Here is a 21951-nt window from a genome sequence, read left to right on the forward strand (position 1 = left end):
CTATATTTCTCTTATTTTCTTTTGTTTTTTTAGCAATGCTTAGGTACTATTATACTTTTGTAATCAGGAAATAAATTTTAACTGTTAAAAGTGGAGTGGGATATGGAAAGAAGACTTGAGCTAAAAATTACTAGACTTGAACTTCACAAGTTTGGGCAGCGTGTGGCTGGCTTTTTATTACCCAGAATCTAGACACATGGTATGTATTTGCTCTCTTTTAACTACCTGCCATCAACAGCAGGTTAGAAGATAAGGAAGGCCTAGCCCTTTTTCACAAAGGCTGAATGTCAAAAATGGTATCAGACCCAATACAGTCAGAAGCACAGTTGTGGTTTTATTCAACAGGCATGGGACTTTTGACAGTAATCAAACTGGAAACCAAACTGGCTCTAGCCCAAGTTCCGGGACAGGAGAGAAAGCAAACACCAGGGTTGCTGCTTTGACACTTGGCCTCAGCTCCCTTCTGCAAAGAACTGAATGAGGCTGTTGATGAGCAAAAAGGAGTTTTATTCCCTTGTGCAAAAACGTTTCAAGTCAGGCTAGTCAGTCACACTCGGGTGAGTAGTTCCCACACAAGAAATGGGGATAGAAGAGGTACTTAATGTTGTACTCTGCCCGGGCTAAGCAGTGAGCAAACTCCTGGTCACACTTGCATATGAGTTCTTGGCATTTGTCCTCCGTTGGTTCTGGAAGAAGTGGAGAAACTGAGGTTAGAACAGGGATTTGCAGAGACCTGAAGATAAACACAAGGGAAGCTAGTAAAGCAGGAAACAGGAAAGGTCATAAACTGCATCCGGGTAACACTTTGACAGTTCACCGCAGTGATCTCCCTCATCATGACAACTCCCAAGGAAAGTGATATTCAGTTCATTTTACAGAAAACAAAGTTGAAGTCACCAGGGTAATATTTTCAGAGGAAAAGTCCAAAGTCCATACGCCCTTTTATAAAGCTTCTCTTCTGTATCAGTATTACACTATTGCATTTGAGGATCCAGTTAGACAAGCAGTAGGTGCCTGGGAATCCAGGCTTTTTTTTTTTTTTTTGGAGCCCTGCTCTGTGTGATCTTACTGTGAACTTTCTGAGCGAAGTCCTCATTTAAAAAGGGGCACTATCCACTTTGCAGGTTTATTATGAAGCCTGGGTAAGAAAGCATATATAAAGTGCCAGGCAGGGGTTTGGCCCTAGGCATGCACACCAACAATGTTGGTTCCACCTGCACTTCCCTACCTTTTCTCTCCAAGTCTCTTTCAGATGCTCCTTCAAGAAAACAGCTTGTTCCCATAGCCAACATAATAGTGGTGAAAAGCTGAACGACTTTCCACTGAAATCTGGAACAAGACAAGGATGCCCATTCTCGCCATTCCTATTCAGCATAGTAGTAGAAGTCCTAGCCATAGCAATCAGATAAGAAAAAGAAATAAAGGGTATCCAAATTGGAAGAGAAGAGGTAAAATTGTCATTATATGCAGATGACATGATAACCATATAAAAAAACAGCTTGTTTTAGGTAACAATTGTATATTCCATCTCTCCCTTCCATCTTGGGCCTACTTTATACAAAGATGCAAAGGCTGCCATCCAAAGATAAATCTCCCTCTACCTTGGGAATTTTGCTGCTACAGAATCATTCCTTTGGGTTCGAAAGATTTTGTGATCTTCAAGTTGTATCTATTAATCTAGAAGATATAACAGCTCTGGATACGTCACCTGCCTTTGTGAGTTTTTAATTATTCACAGAATGGGCGGTGGAGGTGAGCAGTGTGGGGGGAGGGCAGGGGACACCCACTATTAAATCCTTCCAAATTTCTTCCACAGGCACAGTAAAGCATGAGCTTGGAGGTAGGCAGCTCAGCCATGGATATAGTTCCTTTGGACACATCACTTCATCCTTCCCAGGCTGCTTCCACAGGATCCACATGAGGATACTAAAAGTACCTACTTCTAAGGGCTGTTGGGAGAATGAAAAGAGATGAAGTCAGTAAAATGTAGGGCATACAGCAGGTGCTTATGAGCTGTAGCTGACCTTAAACTGCCAGCTAATCTTAAAGATCTCCTCTTAAAATGCACAGGTTCCTTAGAGATCCTAGCAAGATGAAGCATGAGAGTCAGAAAATTCAGCTTCTGTCTCAGGGCAACAGTCAGAGAGCTTGGCAGCACCTGGCGTGATGAACAGGGGCAGGGTTGGGGGATGTCAAGCAGGAGGCAGGGGGCCTGAGACCCTCTGACCCTGTAATGAGTTGATTAAAGGTGTTTATCAGCATGACCGCACACAGGGTTTTCCAAACCCAGGCCCATGGCACCTTCAAGATGATAGCTTTATGTGTGCTCAATCTCTCAGTCTTGTCTGACCCTTTTGTGACCCCATGGACTGTAGCCCACCAGGCTCCTCTATCCATGAGATTTTCCATGTAAGAATACTGGAGTGAGTTGCCATTTCCTTCTCCAGGGGATCTTCCCAACCCAAGGTAACCATATTCATGTCTCTTGCATTGCAGGCAGATTCTTTACCACTGAGCCACCAGGGATATCTTTAAATCCCCTTTATTTTTAATAGTCAATTATTAAATAAATTATGATTTAATTATATTAAATAGTATTAAATTGCATTAAATAAATCATCACTGACATAAATGGAAAACCAAAATCTTAGACCACAAATATATAAAACTGACTAAGAATAAAAGCCAGTGAAGATAAAGTTCTAATATCAAAGTCTAGTTAAATGCTGTTACATACCTGAAGGCTATGAGCCCCCAGAATGGAGTGTCTTAGTTTTAAAAAAGGAAGATTAGCAAGTGTAAGAGAGGTTTACCCTCTCTAGCAGTCAGACCATCATGCAGTCGATACTTCCTCCTTGCCTAACTGGAAAAATTAACAAAGGACTGAAAGGGAAAATCCTTCTCACTTAAATTCATTTATTAAGCTTCTCTGGGAAACTATTGAGAGAGAAGGCAAAACACAAACACCTCCAACTCCAAGAGGCTGTGTTTAAACACTCTGCCTTGGGGATTTGCTGGTGGTCCAGGGGTTAGGACTCCAAACTTTCACTGCCGTGGGCATAGACGGGATCCCTAGTCAGGACACTAATATCCCAAGCCATGCTGCAAGGCCAAAAATACAAAACGAAATTTTAAAAAACAGAACAAAAAATTGCCTTGAAAAAGTCGAGATGATGGAAGCCTGAGTTAACTGTGCAGTTACGTGAAGGGCTGGCTCTCTGGTCCCCATCTCACCCAGTCCTCTCAGGGCAGGGCCACTGGCACTGGAGGCGTGCAGAGCCCTCTGGGGCTCCTGGGCACAAGGCCTTTGTGCCCCTCACTTCTTTGACTATAGGAAACAGCCCTCCTTCAGCCTCCATGAGTTCTCCATGAGTTCCTCCAACTCCTTCCCTGAATTCCAATAGGCAGAGTCAGTTCAGTTCAGTTCAGTTCAGTCGCTCAGTCGTGTCCAACTCTTTGTGACCCCATGAATCGCAGCACGCCAGGTCTCCCTGTCCATCACCAACTCCCGGAGTTCACTCAGACTCACATCCATCGAGTCAGTGATGCGATCCAGCCATCTCATCCTCTGTCGTCCCCTTCTCCTCCTGCCCCCAATCCCTCCCAGCATCAGAGTCTTTTCCAATGAGTCAACTCTTTGCATGAGGTGGCCAAAGTACTGGAGTTTCAGCTTTAGCATCATTCCTTCCACAGAACACCCAGGCCTTTCTCGCTCCCTGGCCATCTTGGTGGCTGCTCTTGGTTGGGGGCATCCCGCATCTAAGGCAGGAAGATGGTGGCCGCAAAGAAGACGAAAAAGTCACTGGAGTCGATCAACTCTAGGCTCCAGCTGGTTATGAAAAGTGGAAAGTACGTGCTGGGGTACAAACAGACTCTCAAAATGATCAGACAAGGCAAAGCGAAACTGGTCATCCTAGCCAACAACTGCCCAGCCTTGAGGAAATCTGAAACAGAGTATTGCGCCATATTGGCCAAAACTGGTGTCCATCACTACAGTGGCAATAATATTGAATTGGGCACAGCATGTGGAAAACACTACAGAGTATGCACACTGGCTATCATTGATCCAGGTGATTCTGATATTATTAGAAGCATGCCAGAACAGACTGGTGAAAAGTAAATCATGTACAATTTTTCTTTAATAAAACTGGCCAGAGCTTGTTTTTTAAAAAAAAAACAAAAACAAAAAAACAAAGAACACCCAGGACTGATCTCCTTTAGGATGGACTGGTTGGATCTCCTTGCAGTCCAAGGGACTCTCAAGAGTCTTCTCCAACACCACAGTTCAAAAGCATCAATTCTTCAGTGCTTAGCTTTCTTCACAGTCGACATTCTAGGAATCAGCAAACTAAAATGGACTGGAACGGGTGAATTTAACTCAGATGACCATTATATCTACTACTGCGGGCAGGAACCCCTTAGAAGAAATGGAGTAGCCATCATGGTCAACAAAAGAGTCCGAAATGCAGTACTTGGAGGCAGAGTCAAGCAGTTGTTATCTAGGGAAGGGAGAGGATGGGAGACCAGGGAGAAAGTCAAGAGCAGCCTTGGGGCAAGGTCCTGTTTTCCTACCAACAGATCCACACAAGAATGTCTTTGGGATATTTTGCAGATACTGAAAGGCTTCCAGGTGGGAGAAGTTATCAGAAGTATGCTGCCCATAAGTGCATAGGCCTCAGGCTAGTTGGACTTGAAGGTTGATGATGTTGACAACTATTTACCTCACCACCAACCCACCAGAAGAACGTCCTCGAGCTGATCACTCCCTCTTTGGACAATTACTATAAAACTTCTCACTATCTTCCTAAGTGGGTTTTGAGGGCATAAGCCTGCTCTGTCCCCCACTTTGCCTGACAAAGCAAAAAACCTATCCTTTTCTACTTTGCCCAAAATTCTGCCTCCAAGATTTGATTCAGCACCGGTGTACAGAGAAGCTGAGCTTTCGGCATCAGTACCCCAACCTTACAGAAGAAAAATCCAGAGAAGGGGGATAGGGACTGATCCCCAGTTCAGCTCTGCCTGATCCCAGGCCTCCTGGCTTGTCTGCCAGAAGGGAATAGGGTGTCAACTCAGGGGACTCATCTGCCCTTACAAATTCAAGTTTTAAGACAGGATTTTTAAATCAATCAATGAATCTGTCTGCACCTGGTCTTAATTGCGACATGTAGAATCTAGTTTTCTGACAAGGAGTCGAACCCTTGAAGGCGGGAGGAGAAGCGGACGACAGAGGATGAGATGGTTGGATGGCATCACTGACTCAATGGACATGAGTTTGAGGAAACTCCAGGAGATAGTGAAGGACGGGAACCCTGGCGTGCTGCAATTCAGTGGGGTCGCAGAGAGTCAGACACGACTTGGTGACGGAACAACAACAATCTATTCTTTTAATAGAGCTTTTTTTAATTACTCAATGTATTTTAATTGGAGGATAATTACTTTACAATATTGTGATGGTTTTTGCCATTAATAACATGGGAAGCAACTTACATTTAAGAAAACTTAGGGGGTACAAAACACACTGCTATATTTTTTATGTATTATGCACTCAAAAAAAGACAAAACAAGAACAGCACCAGAAAATTAATCAAATGGAGGTCTGGGTAATGTCAATAGGAGTTTTATTTCCCACAAAACTTTTGTGGGAAAAGTTATAATTTGAAACTTTTCTACTTTGAGCCATACAGTGCTTTCATTGTGGAAAAGTGATCTCAATTAACCAAATGTGAGCGGCCGCTATTTTGAATTTAGTTTACATTACTTATTAGACTTAAAATATCTATACCACTCAGTGATGAAAGGAGGTGGCTTGTGGGGTCTTTGATGGCCCTCCTCCTCCCTAATCTTCACCAGGCCTCCAGTTAGCACCTCCCCAGCTTCTACAATAAATACAATTTACATTGTTTAAATGCCCTTGCAGAGTAAATACTCCTCCAGGACAAGTCCTCCAATCTCCCTTTCAGGCTGCCCGCCAGCCCTTTCTACATATAAATTCTAGTAAGTAAGTAGGCTAGTCGCTCAGTCATGCCCAACTGTTTGAGACCCCATGGACTGCAGCCCACCAGGCTCCTGTGTCCATGAGATTTTCCAGGCAAGGACACTGGAGTGGGTTGCCATTTCTTTCTCTAGGAGATCTTCCCAACCCAGGGATTGAACCTGGGTCTCCTGCACTGCAGGCAGATTCTTTACCAACTGAGCTACAAGGGAAGTCCATTCATTCTAAGGGTGCCTCAAATACACCATCTGACCCTACAATTCTAAGACTCCATGTTGCAAAAGCCTCTCACAGGTGCACAAAGCCTGATAAACAACCACAGTCTCTGCAAAATGAAGTACATTGGTGCCACAGACTGGCCATTCTCAGCTGCGGGCCATTGTGTCCCCCACGGGGCTTGTGGTAGTGTCTAGAGACATCTTTGGCTGTTCCATGCAGAGCGTAGGGGGTTTGCTACTGGCATCTGGTTGGTAGAGACCAGGGATGTTACTAAACATCTGCAATGCCCAGGATGGCTCCCACACCAGAGATCCAGCCTCAAATGTCCATAGTGTCAAGATAGAGACACTCTGCCACAGGTGATTGTCAGACTTTAAAAGAATGAGGCTGGGGCTTCTCTGGTGGCTCAGTGGTAAAGACTCCATCTGCCAATGCAGGAAACACGGGTTTGATCCCTGGTCTGAGAAGATCCCACAAGCCACGCAGCAACTAAGCCCATGAGCCACAACTATTGAGCCTGAGCTCTAGAGCCCAAGAGCGACCGCTACTGAGCCCACGCACCCTAGAGCCCATGGTCCGCAATAAAAGAAGGCACGGCAGTGAGAAGCCTCCACACCGCAACTAGAGAAAGCCCATGCAGTAACAAAGATCCACCACAGCCAAAAATAAATAAATAAAATAAATATATATTTAAGAATGAGGCCAACCTAGATGTTCCAAGATGTCCAAGACACAATATTAAGTGAAAAAAAAAAAACATGATGTATATAATGTGATCCGATTTTTGTTCTTTTTTTTTTAAATTATTTATTTTATGTATTTTGGGCTGTGCTGGGTCTTCGTTGCTGTGAGTGGATTTTGGTTGTGACAAGCAGGGCTACTCTCGAGTTGCAGTGCAGGCTTCTCAGTGCGGTGCCTTCTGTGGCAACTCTCGGGCTCTAGAGCACAGGCTCCATAGTTGTGGCACCCGGGTTTAGCTGCTCCAGGGCATATTGGATCTTCCCGGACCAGGGATCGAACCTGCATCCTCTGCATTGGCAGGCAGATTCTTAACCACTGGACCACCAGGGAAGTCCTGATATTTGTTCCTGTTTGTCTGTTTACACATGCATAAATCTGGAGGAAAACAACATGCCAAGCAACAGAAGCTAGTTAACACTGGTGGATGGAGCCTAACTTCCTACATTACAATGATTCTGGGATGTTTTGATTTTCCACAACAAACATGGATTAGGTTTGAATCAGAAAAGGCATGTGCATGGATGGACAGACAGATGGATGGACAGATGGACAGATAGATAAAACTAATACGTAAAAATTGGTAAATGAACCAGCTGGTACCAGAGCCAGCACTCTTACCAGTAAAATTTCCACGGGCCACACCCTTGGAACATGACCTGGTGGGCTAGGGACTTCTGAGGAAGAGCCACTGAAGCTCCAAGGTTGCACTGTTCCTGCAGAGTTGGCCAAAGGACAGCTGTCTAAGGACAGGGGGACGGGCACAAACACTCCAGCCATTTCCGCTTCCCTCCCCTGTCCATGGGAGTCCCCCGGCTCCACCTTCCACTACCTCCACTGATGTCATCTGTCCAAGGCACTTCTCACCCAGATCCCTGCAACAGCCTCACAGGGGGACCTATTTGCCACCCTTGTTCCCTCCAGCTATATTCCTTGCAGCAACCAGAGTGGAAGATCCCCTGGAGAAGGGAATGGCTACCCATTCCAGTATTCTTATCTGGAGAGTTCCATGGACAGAGGAGCCTGGCAGGCTGTAGTCCATGAGGTCGCAGAGTCGGACATGACTGAGCAACTGACACTTTCATTTTTCATTTTCACGCATAGTACCTCATTGATTTCTTTTCCAACAAGCGCTTATAAAAGCAATTGGCATGGACACTATTTCCTGCTCTCTTTTTCGACCACAGAGCCTTGCTCCTCTGTTTTGCCCATCAGGGAGCCTGACACAGAATAGATTCTCAATAATGGTTGTTGGGAGAATATAGAAAAAACATACATCATTTCCAATTCTTGTACAAACCCAGCACCAGAGTTTTATTATTCCCATTTAAAGAAAAGGAAAGTGAGGCTTGAGGGATTCAGTAACTTGTCCAAGGCCACAGATCTGGGAAAGAGTATACCAGGATTCCAGCCCAGCATCTCCTGACCCAGTGTCTGTCCCTCCGCTATGCTCCCCACTTCTCCCTGAGCAAGAAAATCCTTTGAAAAACAAGGCTTGGTCTCACTATTCTATGGCCTCAGAAGCCCAACAGATTCATGTTATTCAAGAATAATAAAAAACTGAAAAGGAAACCTAGCTCCCAAGGGTTAAGTTTAAAATAAAGGCCTGCTGGTAAATATTATTATATGCTTAACATTTAAAAAAAAATATATTTGTCAAGCCCATAAATGGAAAATGGGCCACACCTGTAATTAAGCAAACAGCTAAGTTCAGAATATCTCCAAACAGAATAAGAGAATATTTTTAGCCAAAAAAATGCATAATAGATATTTTGGTTCTCTTCATTCGGTTCAGGGAAAGCAGTTCTGTAAATAGGCACAGCCCCACTAGCTGACACATTAATAAGTATTTCACAAATATCATTTTTAGATGGTTGTGTGTGTGTGTGTGTGTGTGTGTGCACGCGCGTGCACACGCTCAGTTGTATCCGACTCTTTGTGACTCCATGGACTGTAGCCCACCAGGCTCCTCTGTCCACGGGATTCTCCAGGCAAGAATACTGGAGTGGGTTGCCATTCCCTTCTCCAGGGGATCTTCCCCACCGAGGGACCGATCCCACGTCTCTTGCATCTCCTGCATCGGCAGGCAGGTTCTTTACGATTTGTGCCACCTGGGAAGCCCTTTCACATGGTTAGGGGCAGCAGAACATGCAGGTTGAAGGGAGAAGAGAAAGGTCTTTAACATATTTTCCACTCAAGGTCCACTTCTCCTCTCCACTCACAATGGAAGGGGGCAGTGTGGGGACAGAGAATATGCCCAGAAGTGGGCTTATCATCACCAGGTTAAGCAAGTCACTTCTTTCCCTGGGCTTCATTTCCCTGCAGCTCTAAGTGAGATGGTTGGATGAGATGATGTCTGGGACATTTTCAGTCCTTGATTGACTGAATTAAGGACTCCGTATTAATGTCTCCATATTAATTCAGCTTTGCTCTGTGTCAACTCTTAATGTAGACTAAGACGACATGGCTAGGAATCTGTGCATATCTAACAATATCCTTCTATGTAACCCTTAGTATAGCCTCCTTGCCTCTAGAGCAGACCAAGTCTGCAGAAGCTGGGGTTTCAGTGAAAAATCACACCAGACATTCAGTTCTCTGAGGTGGAGGCAGTGGGGATCAGAGAGAAGTTCAGATAAGGGTGAGGGATGGAGGAGAGAGGAGGGGAGAAAGTAGCAACCTCCATCCAATCTGGATATCACATTATAAACTCTTTTTTTTTCATCTTTGCAACATCCATCTTCCAGGTAGGAAAACAGGCTCAGAGATGACACCAATCTAAGGGCCAAGTGATTTTCAACAAAAGTACCAAGACAATTTAACGGGGACAAAAGAGTCTCTTCAACAAATGGTGCTGGAACAACTGAATATCCATATGCCAAAGAATAAACGTGGACTCCTACCACCCACCATTGACAAAAACCAACTCAAAGTAGATCAATGACCTAAAGTTAAGAGTTCAGTGAAAAAGAATATATAACTGAGTCACTTCACTGTTCAGCAGAAATTAACACAACATTGTAAATCAATAATACTTCAATAAAATGTTAAAAATAAAAGAGTTCAAACTATAAAACTGTTTGAAGAATATAGGGGTAAATTTTCATGACCTTGGATCTGGTGACAAATTCTTAGATAGGATACCAGAAAAGCAATCAACAAAAGACAAAATTGGGACTTCCCTAGTTGTGTGTGGTTAAGAATCTGCCTTCCAAAGCAGGGAGGTGAGTGTGATCCCTGACTGGAGAACTAAGATCCTACATGCTGCAGAGCAACTGAGCCTGCACACCCCAACTAAAGAGACCATGCGCTCTGGGGCCCTAACACCACAACTACTGAGCCTGGGCATTCCGGAGCCCAGGCACCACAACAGGAGAAGCCCACTTGCCATAACGGAGACCAGTGCAGCCCCAAAATAAAAAAGACAAAATTGATAGGTCAGGCTTTATCAAAATTAAAACTTTTGTATACCAAAGACATTATCAAGAAAATAAAAAGGCAACAGAATGATAGGAAATCTTTTGCAAATCACATACATGATAGAGTCCAGTATCCAGAATAAGACACTCTCACAATTCAACAATAGGACAAGCTACTCAATGAGCAGAAGACTTGAATAGACATTTTTCCAAAGAGGATGGAAAAATGACCAACCAGCACATGAAAAGATGTTAAACATCATTACTCATGAGAAAAAGGCAAGTCAAAATCACAATGAGATACACTAATTATCTCCACTAAATAATAAATAAAAATAGCAAATGTTGGCAAGGCTGTGGAGAAATACCCTATACATTGATAAGAATGTAAAACAGTGCAGCTCCTATAGCAAAAATTGGTGTGGAAGTGTTAGTCACTGACTCATGTCTGAATCTTTGTGACCCTATGGACGATAGCCCACCAGGCTCCTCTGTCCATGGAATTCTCCAGGCAAGAATATTGGAGTGGATAGCCATTCTCTTCTCCAGTGAATCTTCCTGACCAAAGGATCAAACCCAGATCTCCTGCATTGCAGACAGATTCTTTACCATCTGAGCCACCAGGGAAGGGTTCCTCAAAAAGTAAAATGGGATTACCAGATGATGCAACAATTCCACTCCTTTGTATATGCCCACAAAGAAATGAAGACATGTATTCAAACAAATATTTGTTCACAAATGTTCACAGCAGCACTATTCCCAGTAGTTAAAAGGTGGGAATGTAACAGGAAGAAAAGGGGCAGGGCACAACTTGTGAAAGAATGACATAACCCAAGGACACAACATAAACCGATTAGAATCAAATGGGACCAAGATCGCAGACAACACTAGACCTTGATCCTCAATCAGCAAGTGTCATGACACATGACACCCAGAGGTACCATCAGAGTTCCAAGGCACTGTCAAAAGACCAAGGAGTGGACAGTGGACCAAATCCTGGAACTCTCCACCTCTTCCCAAAAATAGTTGGAATAATCCTCCCACTCATTAGCATGTGAAATTACCCAGCCTATAAAAACCAACCACACCACATTTCACGGCCACACTCACCCTCTGTGATGGCGCACACTCTGTGGAGTGTGCTTCTCTCTGAATCTGAATAAATCCACTTCCCACCTATCACTTTGTCTCTCACTGAGTTCTTTCTGCAATGAGACATCAAGAGCCTGAGCTTCATTAGGTCCTGAAACCAGGTACCATGGGTTTTGGCTGGGTTTGAGTCCCAGCCATGTGAGCTCAGTTGGTAAAGAATCTGCCTGCATGGCAGGAGACCCTGGTTTGATTCCTGGGTCGGGAAGATCCCCTGGAGAAGGCATAAGGCCACCCACTCCAGTAGTCTTGGGCTTCCCTTGTGGTTCAGCTGGTAAAGAATCTGCCTGCAGTGCAGGAGACCTGGGTTCGATTCCTGGGTTGGGAAGATCCCTTGGAGAAGGGAAAGGCTACCCACTCCAGTATTCTGGCCTGGAGAATTCCATGGACTGTCCATGGGGTCGCAAAGAGTTGGACACAACTGAGAAACTTTCACTTCATTTCACTTCATGTGGGTTCAAGTCCCAGCATGTGGGTTCAAGTCCCAATCAGAGGCAAACGGTTTCAGAAACAATACAATGTCCTACAATGAATGAAGGGATAAACAAAATGTAGTATATACCTACAATGGAATATTATTCAGTCATAAAAAGGAATGAAGTTCAGATACATGCTACAACATGAATGAACCTTGAAAACATGAGGCTAAGTGAAAGAAGTCAGACACAAAAGGCTTATTGTATGACATCATTTATAGGAAATACCTAGAATAGGTAAATCCATAGAGATTGAAAGCAAATGGTGGTTGCCAGATGCTGGAAGGAGGAGGAATAGAAGCTGAGCACTTGACAGGTACATGATTTTGGGGGGAATGTTGATGAAAATGTTCTGGGAACCCCTGGTGGTCCAATGGTTAACAATCTGCCTGCCAATTGCAGGGGACACATTACTGGTCCAGGAAGATGCCACATGTCATGGAGCCACAAAGCCCGAGTCAAACAACTACTGAGCCCATACGGCCTAGAGCCCTGCTTCACAACCAGAAAACCCACCGCAAGGAGAAGCCTGTGCACAGCTGGAGAGTAGCCCCCACTTGCTGTAACTAGAGAAAGCGCGCATGTCAGAGAAGACCCCACGCATCCAAAAATAAATTAAAAAGAAGATGTTTTGGAAACCAAGGTTATGGTTGGAGGACGTCGTGAATGCATTACATATCACTGAAAGGTACACTTTAAAATGGCTAATTTTAAGTTATGCTCAGTTAAAAGTAAAAAGAAAAAAATAGTTATGGAGTCCGTTGTCTGCGTGTTTCATTTCTAGCTCCTCAGATAACTTGGAGTCTCACTGCCCAAATCCCAGCCTTATCTACATCGTGCCTGTACAATTATTCACATCCTGTTTCTTCCCTTGATCCGGCTTTTTAAATTTATGTGAACAGAAACTGTAAATGGAAAACACCATCCATCAGAAGATAATCCTAAAAACAAATACCTCATTCTTTTTCTTACTGGTTCGTTTTGAAAACCAGTAAGATTGCCCTGAGGGACAAAATATTTTTAACCACAGGTTTATTTTTCTTTCAGCTTTACAGGTAGCTAGTCATGTAAAATGTACAGTGGTATCAAGTTATGTTACAATTATCCTCATTAAATACATGCTGCTTGTGGTTAAAGAGAAGTAGCAGACAGATAGATGACAGATGGATAGATATGAAGGATTTTTTTAAAGCCAGAATTAAATTTAAGAATAGAACTGTTTTTGAATAACGTTATAAGCCAGAAATCTCCTCTCTCTGTTCAAAAGGTTCAGGGAGGGTCCCACAGATGTTTTAGCTAAATTAAAACTGACTCTAACTTCACAAAATTAGAAGGATTAAAAGGAAATTGAAAGAAATCACTTTCTCTTGAGGGCATTCAGGGTTACTCAGAACTGTGTTCATGTCCTTCCCTAAATCCTGGGCTCCATAAAATTGTGCCTGGTCTTGCTCATTGGAGGTTCTGTGTTGGGTCATTTCTTGAAAAGACCATTAAGGACATCTATTAGGCATGAAATGCCATGACACTCTCACTTCATCCTCACCACAGGCCAGCTTGATTTCTACCCCAGAGTTTACCAGTGAGGAAACTGAGGCCCCAGGAGATCAGGGCTTGGTGACGTCACAGAATCTGAATCACAGACCAAGCTGTCAGCCACAGGCCAGGATCTGCAAACTCAGACATCCCCTGAGCTGGCAGTCCTAACACAAAGGGGATCCATTAGACACAAGCATACTCTTCATTCTGATAAATAAATGGGCTCGCTCACCACTCTCATTTTTCTCAAATCATTCAGCCTTTGGACCTACCTTCTGTTTTCCTAGGTTTGACAGAAAAATTCCTTTTCCTTAACAAAATCAACAGCACAGGAGAAATGAACTATGGTAATTGACCCTTGGCCACAATGTCGGAGAGACAATAGGACATGGTGGAGACTGGGGCAGATGAGAGAATGGCCCTACCTACAGCGGGAAGCCCCTCTATGTTCCAGCCAATGGCTGCTGCTGGGTGTTATGTTGGGAACTCACCACACTTGACACTCTGATTGACACAATTCCAGGAGTAGGGCTGCAACTTGGGATTGCAGCCGGAGTTCTCGGCATGTGTATAGCAGCAGTCGTGCGCATGACAGCACCTGTGGATAGCAGATGGACAGACCAAGGGGTGAGCGAGGGCAAGGATGGTCCCTTGGCCATCCTCCTGTGCCATAACTTCAGGAGAATGAAGACCCACAGGGGAGAGCATCTTCTGGTCCAGGCTTTGTTCCTGAGAATCCCTGTCCTGGGAATTAATTCCACCGACCCCAGTGTGTCTTGCCCTACCTCTATCTCTCCTCCATGCTCAAGTCTGGCCCTTGTCTGCCTCAGTCTCTGAGCCTCTGAGCTCCAGCCACACTGGTCCCTTCCAGCCATACCTTCCCTGCCTCCTGACTTTGCCCCCAGTCTGCCTCTGCCTGGGAAAACTTCCTGCCCACTCTTCCTGCTTGAGGTCTCAGCCCAAGCACCAGCCCCCAACCCCAGGATGGGGGGAGGCAGACAAGTCTCCAGATGCAGTGGGCATGGGCGAGAAACCCTAGGATGCAAGTGATGGGATTCTGGGAGCCAGAGGGGATGCCAGGTCCAGCTAGGCTTCAGAGAAGACTTCCAAGAGGGGGTGATGCCTGGAGGGGCTACATCTGGAAAGATGTGCAGGAACCAGACAACCAGAGTGTGGGAGGAAGGGCAGGGCCTGTGGCAGGAGCCTTGGAGGTACGAGGCTGGATAGAGACCTGTCAGTGACAACTATATCCTCCAAGACCCGGAAGAGACAATCAACGTTTTGCCCCCTGACCACTCTGGAAATGGATGAGTGGCTGTGGGACCCGGTCTGTAAAATAGGGATCACCATCGGATGGCCATGGCTGTGGTGACAAATGAGAGGAGCCCGTGGCAAGGTCTAAGCCCACAGCCTGGCACAGAACGGGCCCTTCTCAGCCAGCAGCAGAAGGCAGTGATCAGGGGCATGAATCCAGCCAGGCCGCCTGGGCTCGAATCCCAGCCCCCACCCCTCACTCTGTATGTGGCTCTAGACAAGTTGATCTCTCTGGGCCTCAGTTTCCTTATCTCTGAAATGGGGTTGTTGTGAGAACTCAAAGGGGCTCTCAGGACAGTTCTGGTGCATAATAAGTCTGATCAGTGATGTATGATTTTTTTTTTCAGCTAAAGTAATCACCCTGCCAGACTGGGGGCCAGCTGGCACCAAGGTCTGGCCTCATGGGCATGTTGCCCAGGAGACCCTTTGCCTGCAAGGAGCACCATTTTCTGGGGGCTTCGTATCTAAACCCCAACCTCAGTTTTGGGTATTTCCTCATAAGCCTTAACCACCCCAGGGGGTGGGGACCTTATGCCCCCAGCATGCACTCACCAGTCTATAGCATCCTGGGGCTGGCCATGGCCCCCCAGACCACAAAAGCAGCCGTATTTCACGTAGACCAAGGCAGGGCGAGGGCCAACACAGTCAATAGTCCCGGCCAGTCCTATGAGCCCACGTCGGTGCACATGTGACCTCTGGGGAGCTGGGCGTGGGGGAGGGGGACAAAAGTTAGAGGCTGCAGGTGGGGGCTGGCCTGGCCTGGGGACAGGCACTAGCCTGAAAAGTGTCTGGATGATTTGTTGTTCAGTCGCTCAGTTGTGTCCGACTCTTTTCGACCACGTGGACTGCAGCACACCAGGCTTCCCTTTCCTTCAGTCTCCCGGAGCTTGTTCAAACTCATGTCCATTGAGTCGATGATGCTATCCAACCACCTCATCCTCTGGATGACTATCTCAGGGCTGAATCCTGCTCTCCTTCTTCCTAGCTGTGTGACCTTGGACCATTCAACCTCTCTGTGCCTTGGTTTCCTCATCTTAAAACAGGGGAATAAGGGGACATCTCTCCCCAGAATGGAATGAGATCATGCATATAAATTACCAGCACACAATGAGCTCTAACTATCATTATCAATATCTTCAAGGCAGCCGTGAAGGAGAAAACAGGTCACAGAGCCACGGCATCTGAAAAAAAATCATACCTCTAGGCCCTTGCACTGGCTGGTCCCTTTTCCTAGAATGCCCTCATTCTCGATCTTTTGCCAATGTCAACTTCAGACATAGTCGGATTGTGGGTTGTACGTCTAATGTCTGTCTAGTTGCCTGTCCTGGGCACTGGACATCAGAGATGAACCAAACAGGGTCCCTGCCATCTTCTACAGGGACCTCCCCCACCCCCTCACCACTGCCTTCCAGATTCTTTGCATCACCTCTTATTTTCACTGCCAGGGCACAGATTCCTGCCACACAGGGAGGCCCTGTGACCCCATCCCAGCCATTTCTCTGGATCCTCATGTTGCTGTGGACCATAGCAGAACACAGTTGGTGCGACCGGAACCCCTGCATCTCACATGGGAGAAAGAGGAAGCTCAGATGGGAAGCACGACTCCTACAGTCACAGGATGGGGTGGGGGGGGCGCTTCTGACTCCCAATCCAGTGGTTCCTCCTCACCCAATAGCAGCAGGAGAGGGAGGCCTGGGGTGACAGAGGTAAGGGGCATCAAGGAGTCCATTGCTTGCGGTCAGGGGTGGTCAAACCCACTGCAACTGGGCATCAGAGAATCCCAGAGCCACTCCTCCTTCTGGTGAGGTCCAAGAGTTCACTCTGGTGTTTGGTCAAAAACCACAATCAGGGACTTCCCAGGAGGTCTAGTGGTTAAGACACTGTGCTTCCAGCGCAGGGGGAGGGGTTCGATCACTGGTCAGGGAACTAAGATCTCACATGCTGCTCACAGTCAACAAGTAGAAAACACACACACACAATCAGCCACAGCGTGGAGAAGCTATCACTTGAACTTCACCTGGCACCAGGCACCGTGTTCCCCAATCTACAGGCGACATCTGTTGTCAATCTCTTTGTCTTGTGGACTGCTAGTTTCCCATTCAAAGATGGAGAGATTGAGGCTAGGAGAGGCAAAAGGACCCATCCTAGGTCCCAGGGCAGGTGAATTGCTGAACAGAAACTTGTTCCCATGTCGGCCTGACTCCTGGGAGCTCACTCTCCACCCATGGCTCCAGGACTGAGAATCCAGAGATTTGTGGATTCCCTTTCACATTTGTAAAATCTAGAACTAGATTTTATCATGCTGACTTTTCTTTGAAGAATCCAGGTCAAAATTCAAATTCAATTTTTTTTGTTGGGTTGGTTTTTTTTTTTTTTTTTTGGTTTTGTTTGGCCGCAAGGCACAGCATGTGGGATCTTAGTTCACTGATCAGGGATTGAACCAGACCCACTGCAGTGGAAACTCAGAGTCTTTCTTATCACTGGGAAGCCAGGGAGTCCCCTCAATTTTCTTATTTCTCAGTGGAAAAGGAGCATATTCATCTAGGGGATTGCTGCTGCTGCTGCTGCTGCTGCGTCGTTTCAGTCGTGTCCAACTCTGTGCGATCCCATATACAGCAGCCCACCAGGCTTACCCGTCCCTGGGATTCTCCAGGCAAGAACACTGGAGTGGGTTGCCATTTCCTTCTCCAATGCATGAAAGTGAAAAGTCAAAGTAAAGTCGCTCAGTCATGTCCGACTCTTAGTGACCCCATGGACTGCAGCCCACCAGGCTCCTCCATCCATGGGATTTTCCAGGCAAGAGTACTGGAGTGGGGTGCCATTGACTTCTCCAATCTAGGGGATTAGAGATAAACTAAATAGAAACAAGGAGAAGGAAATGGCAACCCACTCCAGTGTTCTTGCCTGGAGAATCCCAGGGACGGGGGAGCCTGGTGGGCTGCCATCGATGGGGTCGCACAGAGTCGGACACGACTGAAGTGACTTAGCAGCAGCAGCAAATAGAAACAAAATGTAACAACGAGTTTAGAGTTAAAAGCTTTGCCCTCCTCTCTGGATGACCAGCCCTCACCCTCACAGGACTTGCCCAGGTGACCACATCTCTGCCTGAAACCTCCCCAGGCTACCAACCCCCACCAGATAAAGCTCAGGTTCCTCACTGAGCCAGAGGCCCTGCAGAAGCCCACCCTCTCCCTGGGTCGGGACGATCCCCTGAAGAAGGAAATGGCAACCCATTCCACTACTCTTGCCTAGAAAATTCCATAGATGGAGGAGCCTGGTGGGCTACAGTCCATGAGGTCACAAAGAGTCGGACACGACTGAGCAACTTTACTCACTCACGCCTCTGGCGCCCTCTCTCAACATGGACCCCACATGGACCCCACTCATCATTTCCTATTCCTCCAATTAAACTTCCCATCACACTGTCACATACACCCTGTATAACAAATGCCCTGACCCCATCCTCACTTAGCTCACTCATCACCTCCTTCTAGAATCTGCCTCCTTGCCACGTGACCACAGGGGCCCTTGTCACCCTGTGCTACTCTCTGCTCACGGCAATGACTCTCCAGCCTGGACAGATCTCTGCCCTAGGAGCCCCAGATCCCCTGGCATGAGTGGGCTTTCAGAAAAGGTCCCTTGACCCCTGGATCCACCAAGCCCCATGGAACACTTCCAGTCTAAGCACATCTGGGGACTTCCCGGTGGTCCAGAGGTTACGATTCTGTGCTTTCACTGCAGGGGGCATGGTTTGATTCCCTGGCTGGGGACTTAAGAATCCACCAAAAACAAATAAATAAAAACTTAAAAAAATAATAACAAGCACATCTGAAAAGACCCCCGTTCCAAACCCATACCCCAAAGCTGTCCCCAGAGGTCCCCCTACCCTGACTTGACCCCAACTCTGGCATCTCAGGGTCCGGGGCTCAGCCTTAAGGAGAACCCGAGCATGGGTGGATGCCCAGCGCTGGGTTTGTAACCAAGGCAAACACTCCCTCTATGCCAACTTAGGTGGGGCAGGTCACTCTGGGGGCTGTTTGCTCTGTCTGCCCACAACAGCCTCTACTGGGAGTGCCAAGGCTGCCCAGGCTTCCTATGGGCCTGAGGGTGTGCATGTGTGTGTGTGTGCATGTGTGTGCCCATGTGATTCTGTGTGTGTGTCTGTGTGTGTGCTCATATGGGGCTGTCTCAGCATCCCTGAATGTGTGTGTGTGTGTGTGTTCCCCTCCGTGTGTCTTTGCCTGTGTCTGTGTGTGAGCCTGAGGAGGGCATGGCAACCCACTCCAGTGTTCTTGCCTGGAGAATCCCATGGACAGAAGAGCCTGGCGAGCTACAGTCCTTGGGGTCACAAAGAGTCGGACACGACTGAAGTGACTGAGCATGCATGCAGCATGTGTGTGAGGCCATGCGTGAGCCCAACACCTGTGTGCCCAGATTTTGCTGGTGGTGTTCTATGCCTGTGTGTCTCTGAGCTTGTGATGACCACATATTTCCCTGTGGTATCCATGTAAATGGGAGGTTGCCAAGGGGACCTCTCCAAGGGTGATGTCCAGGAGTGGGTGAGAAGGAGACATCACCTTCTCTGGCTCCAGGTAGGGTTAGGCCCCTTCTCCCCTGTTCCTTCCAAGCTCTGGTGTCTCCCTGGTGGTCCCACTGCAGACCCCAGGGACAGGCGCAGAGAAGGGTGGGTTCACAGGATCAAAAGTCAGGTGATGGGGAGATCTGATCACTGGAGAGGGTGACAGAGGGGATGTTTGGGGAGGACACAGAACCCCCCTGGAGAAGGTTTCAGGGTCCCTGGAAGGGGTGAATGAGGCAGGGGCTTTGGGGGAAGAGGTGGAGGTGGGGAGGGGGCGACACACAGGACTTCCAGGAAGCCGGGAAGCAATGGGCAGGTGGGCTGCACAAAGGAGGACCGGGGACTGTAGGGCTCCTGGGTTCCCTGGAAGGGCTGGGGAGTTGGGGTTCTTGCGGATGGGTGGGGAGGCAGGGTTCCAGGTATCCCGGGGAGGACTGAAGGAGTCCCAGGAAGCCCTGGGTCCTCGGATGGGGGCTCGTCCCTTCACTCACCTGCTCTGAGCCCGGGTCCAGATCCCAGGAGCAGCAGCAGCAACAGCCCTACCTTCGGGCACAAAGGCAGCGGAGCCATCGGACCCGTCGGAGGGAGGCAAGTGTGGAGCGGTCTGGCGGGCCACTGCAGTCACCCGGCCGGGGCCGAACCCCCTCCCCACGCCCCGCCCAGCTCCGCCCGACCCCGCCCCCGGCCTCCGTCTCCGGAGCGCCCGGGCGGAGCCGCAGGGGCCGCAGGGGCCGCAGGGGCCGGGGGAGGCGCCGGCCCGCCATCGCGACCTCTGCGTCTTGGTCATCGGATGGGCGCCCGGCCCCAGGGAGAATCCGGCCCGGGCTTAGGGGAGAATTACGGACGAAAGGCGTTTAGCGCGCGTCAGGTCGCGGAGTCCCTAGGTGCTCGGTTGCTGTTATCATTACCTGCGAGCCCCTCCCCTCCCGGAGCTCACCTGGGCGTCCGACGGGAGGAGACGTAGGGGAAGGGGAGGGACTGGAAGGGTCTTAAAAACTTTAGATGTCCCTAAAGCTTGGCCTCCCTGTCCTTGTCCCTTGTCCCTGCAATCCACTACCCACTGCCAGTCGGAAACGGAGGGGAACCGAGACTTGCTCAAGGTCACAGAGTGGCTTCTGGTAAAAAAAAAAAAAAAAAAAAGACCGAGGAACAGCGGTGGCAACGGGGAGCCAGGCTGCAGCTGCGTCTCAGCAAACCCCCCACCCCAGCTCCCTCCCGTCCTCAGGCTCTTCATCGGGTGGAGGGCATCAAGTCCTCCAAGAGGCCTCGCGAGGCCGAAAGAGGTACACAGTAGGTGCTCCGTGTCGAAAATAGATGGCACACATCTGTTCCCCTTTGTTCCCGGTGATAGCCCTACCCAATTAGTCATGACCGGTTCTGAGGGCGGAACCCCTCCCCAAGCCCTCCGAAAAATGGTGGCAACTAAGGTGACCTCGCCTCTCACCTGCTAAGTGTAGAAAGGACGTCGGGTGCACGATTTTACTTCAGACCCCTGATGTTCTCATTTTCCCAAGAAGAAAGTGAAGCTCAGAGAAGCTAAGAACCAAGAAGTTGGGGAGCCCAGGTTCACATTTATTTCTACATGGTGCCAAACCCCTGTCTGCCTCCTTCGAGGAAAACCTGAGCCTCGGGGCATCCACCTGCCATACTCTGAGGTCACTCTCCCCTTGCTTTGAGGAGTGAGCTTCTCAAAGCAAAACCAAAGTCTCTCCTCTTGAATACCCAGCATTGGCCTGCCTGGCATAAAACAGGTATCCAGTCAAGGCTTGTCCAAACAGATTATGTGTTTCAGACTCTACAAAACATGGGATAAAAAACATTTTCTTTCTTCTGAAGGTCTTCATGGGCAATGGGGAATGAAATATCCCACATAAATTTAGGGAAAAAGACTTCTGCTTTCAAGGAGCTTCACAATCAATATGCATGGAGGAAAACTCATTTATACTGTTAAAAGTGTTAGTTGCTCAGTCATGTCCAACTCTTTCCTATCATATGGACTGTAGCTCAATAGGCTCCTCTGTCCATGGGACTTCCCAAGCAAGAGTACTGGAGTGGGTTGCCTCCTCCAGGGATCTTCTGGACTCAGGAATCAAACCTGGGTCTCCTGCATTGCAGGCAGGTTCTTTACCATCTGTGCTAGGTCCATTATAATTAAGAAATTAGGAATCTGCTTTCAATATTGGAACTTTTGCACCTCAGACTCTACTGCTTTAACTGGTTATCCTCAATATCTGCAATATTTGCAAAACAATTTGTTTCCAATTATGTTAAATAACTGGAGTTTCGAGACCATCACCAAATATGTGAGTGAGTGTATGTTGCTCAGTCCAGTCTGACTCTTTGCGACTCTTTATTCTCTGGGTCAGAATACTGGAGTAGGTAACCTTTCCCTTCTCCAGGGGATCTTCCCGACCCAGGGATCAAACCCAGGTCTCCCGCATTGCAGACGGATTCTTTACCAGCTGAGCTTCAAGGGAAGTCCCATCACCAAATATACTAAAGATCTACTCTGTCCTTAATTAATATATTTAA

General features: G+C 47.5%; 2 protein-coding genes across 3 annotated transcripts; one reads left to right on the forward strand and one right to left on the reverse strand.

Moving 5' to 3' along the window:
* Positions 1-488: 488 nt before the first annotated feature.
* Positions 489-20064, reverse strand: LOC129637302 (group 10 secretory phospholipase A2-like). Of its 2 annotated transcripts, XM_055561322.1 has the most exons (6): positions 19911-20064; positions 15393-15543; positions 14018-14124; positions 7571-7665; positions 1788-1949; positions 489-686 (listed from the first exon to the last, which is right to left on the reverse strand). In XM_055561322.1, exons 1-6 carry the CDS (start codon positions 19987-19989, stop codon positions 621-623), a joined length of 660 nt encoding a protein of 219 aa, XP_055417297.1. In that variant the 5' UTR covers positions 19990-20064; the 3' UTR covers positions 489-620. The 2 variants fall into 2 exon arrangements, with proteins under 2 accessions (XP_055417297.1, XP_055417298.1); XM_055561323.1 differs by lacking the exons at positions 1788-1949; positions 7571-7665.
* LOC129637303 (60S ribosomal protein L30-like) lies at positions 3697-4178 on the forward strand. Its single transcript, XM_055561324.1, has one exon. The coding sequence runs from the start codon at positions 3773-3775 to the stop codon at positions 4118-4120; it is 348 nt and encodes a 115-aa protein (XP_055417299.1). The 5' UTR covers positions 3697-3772; the 3' UTR covers positions 4121-4178.
* Positions 20065-21951: the final 1887 nt, after the last annotated feature.

Source organism: Bubalus kerabau, chromosome 23 (genome assembly GCF_029407905.1).
Source record: "Bubalus kerabau isolate K-KA32 ecotype Philippines breed swamp buffalo chromosome 23, PCC_UOA_SB_1v2, whole genome shotgun sequence".
Lineage (NCBI taxonomy): Eukaryota > Metazoa > Chordata > Mammalia > Artiodactyla > Bovidae > Bubalus > Bubalus kerabau.

Excerpts from the sequence above, each read along its gene's own strand:
- LOC129637302 (XM_055561322.1), bottom strand. The coding sequence starts at position 19,989 with ATGGCTCCGCTGCCTTTGTGCCCGAAGGTAGGGCTGTTGCTGCTGCTG. Across the intron at positions 14,125-15,392 it reads CCCCAGGATGCTATAGACTG|GTGCTGTCATGCGCACGACT; the intron begins GTGAGTGCATGC and ends TGCTATCCACAG. Across the intron at positions 687-1,787 it reads AAATTTGGAAGGATTTAATA|AACCAACGGAGGACAAATGC; the intron begins GTGGGTGTCCCC and ends CACTTCTTCCAG.
- LOC129637303 (XM_055561324.1), top strand. The coding sequence starts at position 3,773 with ATGGTGGCCGCAAAGAAGACGAAAAAGTCACTGGAGTCGATCAACTCT.